The sequence below is a fragment of the Heterodontus francisci genome, chromosome 3 (genome assembly GCF_036365525.1).
Source record: "Heterodontus francisci isolate sHetFra1 chromosome 3, sHetFra1.hap1, whole genome shotgun sequence".
In the NCBI taxonomy this organism is placed as follows: Eukaryota; Metazoa; Chordata; class Chondrichthyes; order Heterodontiformes; family Heterodontidae; genus Heterodontus; species Heterodontus francisci.
Window position 1 is genome coordinate 140238925 of NC_090373.1, and position 13898 is coordinate 140252822.

The following is a 13898-nucleotide window of genomic DNA, read 5'->3' on the forward strand; positions in this document are numbered from 1 at the left end:
GACAAACACGCCAAGGTCCCTTTGTTCCTCGGAACTTCCCAGTGTCAGGCCATTCATTGAATGTTTCCGTGTCACATTACTCCTTCCAAAGTGTATCGCCTCACACTTTTCAGCATTAAATTCCATCTGCCACTTTTCTGCCCATTTGATCATCCCGTCTATATCTTCCTGTTACCTAAGACACTCCACCTCACTGTTAACCACTCGGCCAATCTTTGTGTCATCTGCGAACTTACTGATCCTACCCCCCACATAGTCATCTATGTCGTTCATATAAATGACAAACAATAGGGGACCCAGCACAGTTCCCTGTGGTACGCCACTGGACACTGGCTTCCAGTCACTAAAACAGCCGTCTGTCATCACTGTCTGTCTCCTACAGCTAAGCCAATTTTGAATCCACCTTATCAAGTTACCTTGTATCCCATGTGCATTTGCTTTCTTGATAAGTCTCCCATGTGGAACCTTGTCAAAGGCTTTGCTGAAATCCATGTAAACTACATCAACTGCACTACCCTCATCTACACACCTGGTCACATGCTCAAAAAAATTCAATCAAATTTGTTCGGCATGACCTCCCTCTGACAAAGTCATGCTGACTATTCCTAATCAAATTTTGCCTCTCCAAGTGGTGATAGATTCTCCTTCAGAATTTTCTCCAATAGTTTCCCTACCACTGACGTGAGACTCACTGGTCTGTAGTTCCCTGGCTTATCTCTACAACCTTTCTTAAATAGTGGGACCACATTAGCTGTTCTCCAGTCCTCTGGCACCTCCTCCGTGGCCAGAGAGAAATTAAAAATTAAGGTCAGAGCCCCTGCAATCTTCATCCTCGCCTCCCACAGCATCCTGGGACACAAATCGTCGAGACCAGGAGATTTGTCCACTTTTAAGCCTTCCAAAACCTCCAATACCTTGTCACTCCCTATGACAATTTGACTTTAAAAAACAATGCTGATTTCCTTATCGGATTTATTAGTAACTATATATCTTGTATTGATGGCCCCTAGTTATTGATTCTTCCACAAATGGAAACATTCTCTCTACCTCTACCCTGTCCAACCCATTCATCATTTTAATAATCTCTATCAGGTCCTTTACCTGGTAGCTGTTACACTCAGTTCTGGTTCTGTCCTGGTTAATCATTTTTGCACTCTCCTGCTTCTGTCTTTTACTAGTATGGAGAAAGATATTGTCCACAATTCTCAAATGGGACCTGATCAGTGTCCTCTACAAGTTTAACACTACTTTTGAATTCTGTAACCCTAGAAATAAATCAGGTTTTTTTCTTAACATTTTAATTGTTTTGCTGACCTGTGGTGATGCTTTCAATGATTTCTTCACCTGTATCCCTTGATTCCTTTTTCTCCTCATACCCCATTTTCTAAGGTCTAGGTGGTGGTTCTACTTTTCTCCTCCTAAAAGTTAGCTGAGTTTGTTTGGGGCAGGGTATTAAAATGCATATTGCAGGAGACTGGTTGGTGCACTGAATTTGAAAATGTGCCTAATTGATTTGGGTTTCAAGTTTGTGTAAAGTGATGGTGAATTAATTTGGACAGTCTTGTTTTTATTTTAGTGTTTGTCTTTTCAAGCACTACCCCACTCCACCCCTGAAAGCACCACCTGTTGCTGAGAAGGGAAATGGCCTGTTCCCCTTACATCTAATGCTGCTCCCAAACCACCTCGACGTGGTTGTTTATCAAGTTGGTAAGCTGATGCCTCTTCGTGGCAGCATGGTTGAGACTACAATATTAATTTCTGGGGCTTTACGGATTTAAACTTGCGGACCATTCTGGTGCATCATAATGGCATTCCTAGTCCAGTTATGCGTGTGAGTGTACGTACAGTAGTCATCCTGACTGGATCCCCATACTCTAATTTCCCCTTCACCTCTTTCCTGTCTCCTCAACCTTTTACGCCATCCAAGCATAACTAAACTCTAGTCCAGAGTGCCTATCTCTTAATCATGCAGCTGCTCCTCGGCCTCATGCCCAATGACTTCTCTCATTGTGACATTGTCCCTACTACTTTCCACTTGCTGCTGTTAGCCCCTCAAAGCTTATATGTCCAAAGATTCTCTACAATTACTATCCCATCTCCAATTATCCCTTTTTCTCTCCAGCTCTGGAGCATGTGCAGTAATACTGCCGCACTATTCAAGACCCTTTGATCCATTTCTAATGCTGCCCATGGAATTGAGGTTGCTGGTCTAAGCGAGGGAACGTTGTTGCTGTGGCTTACCATCTACTCTTCATCCTCTGCTGTTTTTGACACAGTTGGCAACTCCATCCTCTGTCTCTCCTCTCCAGTCTACCTCCATGATTCTACTTTCTCATAGATCCCCTCATAACTATTGCATTGTAGACATTGCATCTCCTTTAATGACTTCTCTCCTGCTCACGTTGTTACTGTGATAGAGAAATCATTATAATTTCAATGGATGGGTGAACTAGAACGGTTGAGTGGCTTTGCTTATCTTGTCACCGTGATTTTCATCACCTCTAATTACATTCCTTGGTTCTTCTGTCCTTCACCTTCAGTGGGCAGTCTTACTGCTGTTATACTCTGCCATCTGAATGTCCCCTCTTTACAGAAAACTCCAAAACCACTTCTTTCAAAGATTGCTCTTGGGTTTTATGCTAACTTTGATTTCCTGTCTTTGTACTGTTCAAGATCACATTTGCCTTCCACTCTGAATTATCTGTCTGTATAGGACACTATAGAAATGCTAGTGGTGCATGAGTTGTCTTAAACCTGTTTTACATTGTAACTTGATTCAGTTATATTACTAACAAAATACCTTTGTTGATGAATATATGCTGGGTTGAGATGGCAGGGAGGGAAATGGAAAATTTGAAAATCTGAAGTCAGCTACCCTTGAACACTGGATCAATTTTATTTTACATTTCAGCTTTCACCAGCCCTGAGGAACAGATTTACTGAGATCTGGTGCCCACCGAGCAATAACCGTGAGGATATGATGGCAATCATTCAACATAACCTGTGTTCTGGGCTTTCTTTAGATGGGCAAGATCATGAAGGTGGGAGAGGCTGCTGACTATTTGTTGGAAATTTTGTACTTTGAGTTGAAGAATGATTGATTGAGTGGGGAATAGGAACACGCCACTTACTTTATCCTCTGGAAACTGAGTCAGCTCATGAGTAGCAGTGTGAACTCTTTCCAGTGGTTCAAATCATTTGTTTGTCCTGAGTAGATTTTTCTTCCTGCTCTGCAATAAGAAGTCCTTTATGCTCTGTTATTTAAGTTGTGTTTTTTTTTGGAGGCAGCCATTAGTCTGGCTTTGATTTCCTTGCTCAACTTTGCTGTTTGTTTAATACAACAGAAATCAGAATCAGGATGTTAGTTTTCTGGTCTGTCAAAGGGACAAATTATTTGTAACAACCACTACACTAGAAGCTCGGAAAAAAGACTACTCGTGTTCATTGTACATCGCGCACTGAGTAGCGTTTACTTTTGCTCTGATTGTACCCTCCACAAAGCAAATCTTGGATGGGGGTGGGTGGGCAGGGAAGGCACTAAGTAGAAGAGGAAAAATGGAAAGCGGAGCCAACTTGTGCTCCACTGTATTCTTGTGACTGGCTCCAGGCCAATACTATCGAAGGACTGAGGTATATGTTTACTACATTCCACTTGTTCCAGGAATGGTGTGTATATGAGAAACCTAAGGAGCAGGAAGGGAAATGAGAAATGGGTTTTAAAATGTGCATTTTTTTTTAATGGATGGTAATTTTTTTCTCTTCCAAAAAATAGTTTTTTTTTCCCCTGTTACAGGCAAAGATATAGCTGAACTCATTTTGGATTTCATTGACTGGCTAAAGAACCAAGAGTTTGGGCGTCGATGTGTGTTAAGTATCCGTGATATCCTGTCTTGGGTGAACTTCATGAATGTCACAACTAAGAATGTGACTTCAAAAGGCATGGATTTGGATGAAAGCAGCGATTTTCAGCTTGATCCTGTCACTGGATTCATACATGCTGCCTGTCTCATCTGTATTGACGGAATTGGATCCGGTAGGTATTAGTTGGGCTAAGGATTGGAGCAACAAATTCTGAAACTTCCATTGCCAAGTGGAAAAGTTTGGATTTTTGGGGGATTGGAGTCTAATCTAAAATTCCAGTCTCAAGTTTAGGGCTGTTTAATGTTTAATGAGCCCAGTGTGTTTTTAAAAAGAGTTCCTACTGAAACAGCTCAATGAAAAAGTCTCCGCCTCAGTGTTCCCCATTTTGCAATTAAGTTGAACATGACTGTTTGTTTGTTTTTGTTTCCTTTTGTTTGTATTTCTGATGAGCAGCCGCATTTTCAGTTTTAATGGATGTCCATAAATTTCTGTAGAATTGACAGCATAGAAACTGGCCATTCAGCTCAATTGGTCTCTAACTTTTTAAAATGAATTCTGCTAAACTTTCTTGAAGGAGAGCATTGGGAAAAATTAATTGAACTAATTTCCATACAAGAAATTTACATTGACCATTTCCTACACTGACATACATTGCACAATAGTTCAACCCAGGAAACAAAGAAATTTTGGTCTTCCTGAACAAATCAATATTGCATTGACAAACTGTTGACTTAAAATGTGGTATAGGTTTGATCTGTTTTGACTTAATTTCCTTCTAGGGTCTACATTTTGTTCTCCAGAAGCTACTTTGGCTGCTCGGAAAGCATGCTTGAACTTCCTTTTTAAAAAATTGTCCAAGATCACAAAGTTGACTAAACATATGTGGAGTATGCTGAAGAGTTATGATGAGAAAAGAAAGAGGAAAGTTATGTGGACTAAACACTGTTTTGGAATTCATCCGTTCTACATTCCCATAGGTAAGTATGAGTGATTTGGAGAATGAATACATGGGTTTGAAGATGATTTTTTTTTTGTTCTCGCCTCTTTTTTTTTTTTGCCCCGCCTCCCCTACCCCCCACCTCCAAAGCCACCCTGTGATAAAGCACCAAAACTTCTATTACATTGTTTTACTGAATCAGCATTCTAAAAGTATGTATTAACATCACCTCGCATGGGGAGGTGTAAAAAGAGCTAATTACTTCCGTAAAAGCTTCCACAGCTCAGAATTTCTTTGGAAAGAGTCAGGACCTTCCCCTCAGTTTACAACCCCACACAATGTGTGAAAGTTGCAGTAGTGATGTGATGTATTCTGCCAGTAATTTTTTCTAATGTTGCTTATTGATCTGGATGTAGAAATGTGCCTAGATGGGCCCATACTTGACAATCAGACCATTTGTACGCTCTTAACTCAGACACACACAAGGAAATCTTTGCCTCTTCCCAATCTCATTACTAAATGGTGTACATTGAGTAATTTGAGACGACATATGGTGAGTCTATTATGCTTGAGAGGCACCAGTGTTTCTAAAGGTTTTTTAGCACTTTGTGCAGTCATCATTATGGCACAGAAGGAGACAATTCAGCCCATCAAGCCCATACCAGCTGTCTAGAGCAATCCAGTCAGTCACATTCCCCCACTCAATTGCCCTAGCCCTGCAAGTTTATTTCCCTCAAGTGTCTATCCCATTTCCTTTTCAAATCATACATTTGGGCTGGATCTTACCTTAGGCAGGTGGGAATTCGCCACCGACTTGTACGTCGGTGGCAAACCCGCTTCCCCCTAATCCAGGGATCCATCCTATGTTTTACGGGTCCCCGGGCTTTAATTGTCCTGAGGCAGGACTTCCACCTGCTTGAGGGAGGAAGCCCCGCCTCATTGAGCTGCCAGCCAATCAGCGGGCTGGCAGTTTAGCCCCAGCAGCGCCACTGGGAGTGGTGGCCACTGCTGGGACTGCAGCTCAGCAGACACCATGAAGTAAGATATATCATCTAGATTGGAAGAGGGCAATGAGATGGGATCCAACCAGGATGGAATGGAACCTAAGACTGATGGGAAGAGCTGTATTGGAACAATGGGTTATATTTAAGGAACAGATGCTTCAGGTACAGGCTAGACACATTCCAACAAAGGCGAAAGGTAAGAAACAAAAAACAGGGCTCCTTGGATGACTAGGGAGATGAGATTATGATGAAACAAGGTGTATGCTGCATGTTGGGTGAATTTGTGAGAACCAGGCTATAGTCAATAAGTTGAGAGGGGAGGTGAAGAGGAAAATAAGATTGGCAAAGAGAACATGAGAATAGAATGACAGTCGACATTAAGAGGGAACCCAAAAGCCTTCTATTGCATGTAAATAGTAAGTGGGTAGTAAGAGGTGGAGTGGGGCCTACTGGGGACAAAGAGGGTGATGTATGCTTTGGGGTGCAGGACAAGGCTAATATACTGAGTGAACACTGATTTTAAAAAGTACTCATTAAGGATGTGTAATTTGGCAAAATATCAGAAGAGGAGAGAGTAGAGGCAATGGATAAGGCAAAAATTGAGCAGATGGGGGGAGGTACTAAAGGCTGACTATGCTTAGGGCAAATAAGTCACCTGGTCCAGATGGCTTGCATCCCAAGTTGCGAAAGGAAGTGGGTGTGGATGTAGCAGAAGGGCTTGCCATAATCTTCCCTGGATATGGGGGAGGTGCCAGAGGATTGGAGAGTGGCAGATGTGACCCCCTTTATTCAAGAAAGGATGTAAGGACAGTCCTAGCCTGTTTGTTTAACATCAGCGGTGGGTAACGTTTAGAAACCATAATTGGAGGAAATAAGTAAACCGACGCTTGGGGAGGTTTGAGTTAATTAAGGAAAGCCACTTTGGATTTGTGAAATGCTTGACTAATCTGCTACTTCATCAAAAAATTCAGTTCGGTTGATTAAGGAGATGTGGTGGATGTTTATATGTTTTTTAAGGAAGTATTTGATAAGGTACCACAAAAGGCTGGTTAACAAAGTTGAGGCTCATGGAGTAGAAGGGTCAGTGTGCAATGGGATTTGAAAAATCTTTAAAATAATTTAATTATTTTAAAAAGTTAAGGACAGGAAATAGTGAGTCGTAGTGAATTGTTGTTTTTCAGACTGGAGGATGGGTCAGTGCTGGGACCACTGCAGCAAACGGTGAGGATGATATGAACTGCCTGCAACAGGACATAGGCTAGCAGAATGGGCAGACAAGTGGCAGATGGAATTTAATACTGACAAGTGTGAAGTGATGCATTTTGGCAGAAGGAATAGGGAGAGGCAATACAAACTTAATGGCACAGTTCTAAAGAGTGTGTAGGAATAAAGGGACCAGGAGTGCATGTGCATTGATCTTTGAAGGTGGCAGGGCATATTGAGAGAGTGGTTAGCAAAGCATGTGGGATCTTGAGTTTCATAAATAGAGGTACTGAGTACAAAAGCACAAAAGAAGTTGTGCTGAATCATAAAGCTCTGCTTAGGCCCCAACTGGAGTATTGTATCCAGTTCTGGTCACCACACTTTAGGAAGGATGTGAGAGTCCTTGAGAGGGTACAGAGGAGATTAATCAGAATAGTTCCAGGGTTTCCTTGGTTTCCAAGGAATAGTTTCCTTGGTTTCCAAGGAAATTGAAGGAAGATTTAATAGAGGTATACAAGATTATGACACACTTAGATAAATTAGATAAGGAGCTACTGTTCCCACGGACTAATGGTTCAAGGACTCGGACACCGAATGCAGGTTTTGGACATGAGATGCAGGGGGAATATAAGGAAGCACTACTTTTATACAGCAGATGGTTAATGACTTGGAACTCGCTGCCAAGAAAGGTGGTGGAAGCAGGGACAATCAATGATTTTAAAAAGGACATTGGATGGCTACTTAAAGGATTAGACTTTATGGGGCTACAGGGATTAAGTGGGAGAGTGGGGCTGACTGGATTGTTCTGTGGAGAGCGAGCATGGACTCTTTCTGTGCTGTAAATGACTATTAGTTCACTCACAGCTGTCAAAGGCCACTTTTTAAAAGGCTATTTTAATATAGGAAAAATGCTGATCTTCATTCCTTTTTGAGGTTGGTAACTGTAGTGGATTCTACCTTTCACACTGAGTCTCTCTCAATTTAATATCGATGTCTTTCTGATTTTGGAGTAACCTCTCAAATGTTGGCAATATTACAGTAAAATCCTGTTGAAAGGTCATTGACCTGAAACATTTACTGTTTCTCTTACCACTGTTGCTGCCAGACCTGAGCATTTTCTGTTTTTGTCATAAAATTCTAAATCCTTAGTTTTTTTTAAAGTCATTGCTTTATTCCATATTCTGAATTTCAATTTTTGGCCTGTCCTGTTTGTCCTAATTTAAACTCCTTTTTCTGGACTGCTTCCAATCTACCAGCAGTAAGGCCATATGATTTAAAAGATTTAGGAAAAATTGACCAGATTGCATCATCTGATTTTTGGGAGGGGAGGTGTTTTCATGTTCCTGATTTAAAGAACATTGTATGTGTGTGTGTGTATGTAAATGTGTATGTTATGTATTCATGATTTCAGTAGGGGCTGTTGAAGAGAAAGTTGCAGTCACAGACTATGCACTGAATGCTGGCACAACAGCAATGAATGCACAGAGAGTGCTGCGAGCACTGAAGTTGAACAGGCCAATCTTATTAGAGGGATCACCAGGAGTTGGCAAGACAAGCTTGGTGGCAGCTCTGGCAAAGGCTTCAGGAAATCAACTTGTCCGAATCAACCTTTCAGAGCAAACAGTAAGTTATGAAAGCAGCTTCAAGTCTTGTTGCCTGAGACTGAACTATCTTGTAGTAATTTCCATCCCCCCCACTCCGATATCTCTTCTAAATCATTTTTAGAAACTGTTTAGTGTTTGGAGGAAACTGCATGGAGAGTACCATTCAGAGATTTTTAGGGACTTGTCTTTTGCATGAAACAGCAGAATTTTGATTTTTTTTTTAGTTTGGAACAGAAGGTGGAACATTAGACTTAATAGTGTTCTTGGAACATCTAGATGACCCACAGTCAAATGAATTAACTTTAAAAATGTAGGCAGTTTTGTAATGTGGGAAAGAAGGGAGTCAATTTGCAAATAAAACTGAATTTTTTTTTTTATTCATTCATGGGATGTGGGCATCACTGGCCAGGCCAGCATTTATTGCCCATCCCTAATTGCCCTTGAGAAGGTGGTGGTGAGCTGCTGCCTTGAACCGCTGCAGTCCATTTGGGGTAGGTATACCCACAGTGCTGTTAGGAAGGGAGTTCCAGGATTTTGACCCAGCGACAGTGAAGGAACGGCCATGTAGTTCCAAGTCAGGATGGTGTGTGACTTGGAAGGGAACTTGGAGGTGGTCGTGTTCCATGTATTTGCTGCCCTTGTACTTCTAGTTGGTAGAGGTTGCGGGTTTGGAAGGTGCTGTCTAAGGAGCCTTGGTGCATTGCTGCAGTGCATCTTGTAGATGGTACACACTGCTGTTACTGTGCGTCGGTGGTGGAGGGAGTGAATGTTTGTAGATGGGGTGCCAATAAAGCGGGCTGCTTTGTCTTGGATGGTGTCAAACTTCTTGCGTGTTGTTGGAGCTGCACCCATCCAGGCAAGTGGAGTGTATTCCATCACACTCCTGACTTGTGCCTTGTAGATGGTGGACAGGCTTTGGGGAGTCAGGAGGTGAGTTACTCGCCTCAGGGTTCCGAGCCTCTGACCTGCTCTTGTAGCCACGGTATTTATATGGCTACTGCAGTTCAGTTTCTGGTCAATGGAGCCCCTAGGATGTTGATAGTGGGGGATTCAGCAATGGTAATGCCATTGAATGTCAAGAGGAGATGGTTAGATTCTCTCTTTTTGCCCTGCACTTGTGTGGCGCGAGTGTTAATTGCCACTTATCAGCCCAAGCCTGGATATTGTCCAGGTCTTGCTGCATTTCTACACAGACTGCTTCAGTATCTGAGGAGTCACGAATGGCGCTGAACATTGTGCAATCATCAGCGAACATCCCCACTTCTGACGTTATGATTGAAGGAAGGTCATTGATGAAGCAGCTGAAGATGGTTGGGCCTTGGACACTACCCTGAGGAACTCCTGCAGTGATGTCCTGGAGCCCAGATGATTGACTTCCAACAACCATAACCATCTTCCTTTGCGCTAGGTATGATTCCAGCCAGCGGAGGGTTTTCCCTGATTCCCATTGATCTCAGTTTTGCTAGGGCTCTTTGTTGCCATACTCAGTCAAATGCTGCCTTGATGTCAAGGGCAGTCACCCTCACCTCGCCTCTTGCGTTCAGCTCTTTTGTCCATGTTTGAACCAAGGCTGTAATGAGGTCAGGAGCTGAGTGGCCCTGTCAGAACCCAAACTGAGCGTCACTGAGCAAGTTATTGCTAAGCAGGTGCCGCTTGAGGGCACTTTTGATGACCCCTTCCAACACTTTACTACAGATTGAGAGTAGGCTGTTGGGGCGGTAAATGGCCGGGTTGGACTTGTCCTGCTTTTTGTGTACAGCACATAGCTGGGCAATGTTCCACATTGCAGGGTAGATGCCAGTGTCGTAGCTGTACTGGAACAGCTTGGCGAGGGGCGCGGCAAGTTCTGGAGCACAGATCTTCAGTACTATTGCGGGAATATTGTCAGGGCCCTTAGCTTTTGCAGTATCCAGTGCCTTCAGTCGTTTCTTGATATCACGTGGAGTGAATCGAATTGGCTGAAGTCTGGCATCTGTGATGCTGGGGACTTCAGGAGGAGGCCGTGATGGATCATCAACTCGGCACTTCTGGCTGAAGATTGTTGCAAATGCTTCAGTGTTATCTTTCGCACTGATGTGCTGGGCTCCCCCATCATTGAGGATGGGGATATTTGTGGAGCCACCTCCTCCAGTTAGTTGTTTAATTGTCCACCACCATTTGCAGCTGGATGTGGCAGGACTGCAGAGTTTCGATCTGATCCGTTGGTTATGGGATCGCTTAGCTCTGTTTATCGCATGCTGCTTACGTAGTTTGGCATGCAAGTAGTCCTGGGTTGTAGCTTCACCAGGTTACTTCATTTTGAGGTATGCCTGGTGCTGCTCCTGGCATGCCCTCCTGCACTCTTCATTGAACCAGGGTTGGTCTCCTGGCTTGATGGTCATGGTAGAGTGGGGGATATGCCGGGCCATGAGGTTACAGATTGTGGTTGAGTACAATTCTGCTGCTGCTGATGGCCCACAGCGCCTCATGGATGCCCAGTTTTGCATTGCTAGATCCGTTCGAAATCTATCCCATTTAGCACGGTGATAGTGCCACACAACACGACGGACGGTATCCTCAATGTGAAGGCGGGACTTCGTCTCCACAAGGACTGTGTGGTTGTCACTCCTATCAATACTGTCATGGACAGAAGTATCTGCGGCAGGCAGATTGGTGAGGACGAGGTCAAGTCTGTTTTTCCCTCGTGTTGGTTCTCCTACCACCTGCCACAGCCCCAGTCTAGCAGCTATGTCCTTTAGGACTCGGCCAGCTTGGTCAGTAGTGGTGCTACCGAGCCACTCTTGGTGATGGACATTGAAGTCCTCCACCCAGAGTACATTTTGTGCCCTTTCCACCCTCAGTGCTTCCTCCAAATGATGTTCAACTTGGAGGAGTACTGAGTCATCAGCTGAGTGAGGGCGGTAGGTGGTAATCAGCAGGAGGTTCCCTTGCCCATGTTTGACCTGATGCCATGAGACGTCATGGGGTCCGGAGTTGATGTTGAGGACTCCCAGGGCAACTCCCTCCCTACTGTATACCACTATGCCACCACAGTCTGCCTGTCCTGCTGGTGGGACAGGACATACCCGGGGATGGTGATGGCAGTGTCTGGGACATTGTCTGTAGGTATGATTCCGTGAGTATGACTACGTCAGGCTGTTGCTTGACTAGTCTGTGGGACAGCTCTCCCAACTTTGGCACAAGCCCCCAGATGTTAGTAAGGAGGACTTTGCAGGGTCGACAGGGCTGGGTTTGCCGTTGTCGTTTCTGGTGCCTAGGTCGATGCCAGGTGGTTCGTCCGGTTTCATTCCTTTTTATTGACTTTGTAGCAGTTAGGTCCAACTGAGTGGCTTGCTAGGCCATTTCAGAGTTAACCACATTGCTGTGGGTCTGGAGTCACATGTCGGCCAGACCAGGTAAGGACAGCAGATTTCCTTCCCTAAAGGACATTAGTGAACCAGATGGGTTTTTACAACAATCAACAATAGTTTCATGGGCATCATTAGACTGGCTTTTAGTTCCAGATTTATTAATTAAATTCAAATTCCACCTTCTGCTGTGGTGGGATTCGTACCCATGTCCCCAGAGAAATACCCTGGGTCTCTGGGTTATTCGTCCAATGATAATACCACTACGCCACCGCCTAACCCTGTAAATGAACAAATAATCTGTTCTAGTGATGGTTAAGGGAGAAGTGTTAGCCTGGACATAGTGTGGTTGATGTGTTGTGCCTCCAGCCACCGCTTATGGTATACTGAATTTAGCTGGAGATGATTGAGAGTGTCGAGTGAGTTTTTACTGATGGTTAGACATTGTTATGGGCCCAACCTAATTTCTAATTATCAGTATAAATCATGAGTAATAGTTACAAATGCCTATTTAGGCAGTTACTCTAAAGTTATGATTTGTTCCATGGTGTTGTATTGAATGGTGTGTTATAACACTCATCATTTTGCCAAGGTCAGTTTCCTCCATTTGCAGCCAGAGATTTCGACATCAGATACCAACTTACATGAGGTACAGCACCTTTAACGTAATGCAGCATTCGAAGCTGCTTTACAGGAGCATTATAAAACAAAATGACACTGAGCCACAAAGGATGTTAGGTCAGATGGCCAAAAGCTTGGTCAGAGGTGTGTCTTAAAGGCAGAAAGTGAGGTGGAGAGGTGTCGGGAGGGTCTTCCGGATCTTGGGGCCTAAGCAGCTGAAGTTGTGGCCATCCAATGGCAGCACAGGTAAAATCAGAGATGCCCAAGAGGCCAGAATTGGAGTGCAGATATCGGAGGGTTATGGGGTTTGGAGGAGATTTAGAGATTGGGAGGGGTGAGGCCATGGAGGGATTGGAAAACAAGGATGAGAATTTTAAAATAAAGAAATTGTTTGTATAAAATAAATGAGTCCTTTTGCTCTAATTCCTCTTTTCTAACTATGACTTGTATTGATTATTGACACTGAATTCTGTTCTTGTAGGATGTAACTGACTTGTTTGGGACAGACCTGCCTGTTGAGGGGGGTAAAGGAGGAGAATTTGCCTGGCGTGATGGTCCTCTGCTTGCAGCCCTCAAGGCTGGACATTGGATTGTTTTAGATGAGGTGAGTGCTATTGAATTGCTTTGATAAATGCCTCACCATGTCTTATGACTTGACCAACTTCATAAATTTAAATTTACCACAGATGTGTCATCATAGATGGCTTCTGATGTGGGTGTGAGTTCCTGTTAGCGCTTCACTTTTTGGAACAAGTACTGGCAGCAGTACATGTCCATACAGCCTAAAGGACTTTAATAGTGCTGTGTATCCATTAGTGACAGCTGAAATTCATTAAAAGCTTGTGCATTCATGACTTAGTTGCATCTTTCATATGTTGGTTTTACATCTTACGTCTGCTTTTCCCTTCCTCCCACCCCTGTGCATTTATCCTTTTGACTAGCCACAGCTCTCCAGTTAGCCCATTGCAAATCCATGACTGCAGAATGGGTCAGTTTTGTTTTTTTTAAACTTTCCCCACCCTGTTGTCCATTTGGAGGACTTGCTAACGAGGGGCTGAATTTTTATCAGGAATTCAATGGATGAGGGATTGTAGATGCAAATCTACATCCTGCTGCTCTCCTGTGCAGCTGTCTTTAGCAGCTTGACATTGCCGTCTGCAAGTTTCTGGAAGTCCAAGGAAGACAGAGCTGTTGATCTTGCTTTCCTTTCCCCTCACTTTTCTTCTACTCATCTGCTTCTCGCAACCCTCCCCCACCCGCCACTGACCCCAACCCAATCGTGTAATTTGTGGAATAAGGAATATGTAATTTTAGAAAAAAA

The 13898-nt window shown here is 43.6% G+C and overlaps 1 protein-coding gene across 1 annotated transcript in view; it reads left to right on the forward strand.

Annotated features, from left to right (window-relative positions):
* The window catches only part of mdn1 (midasin AAA ATPase 1), a 201664-nt gene that overhangs the window by 75095 nt on the left and 112671 nt on the right, over positions 1–13898 (forward strand). The window contains exons 33-37 of the mRNA XM_068026518.1: positions 2912–3041; positions 3794–4033; positions 4641–4838; positions 8417–8628; positions 13059–13181. Of these exons, the coding sequence (XP_067882619.1) occupies positions 2912–3041; positions 3794–4033; positions 4641–4838; positions 8417–8628; positions 13059–13181 (903 nt within the window). The remainder of the gene's footprint in view (positions 1–2911; positions 3042–3793; positions 4034–4640; positions 4839–8416; positions 8629–13058; positions 13182–13898) is intronic.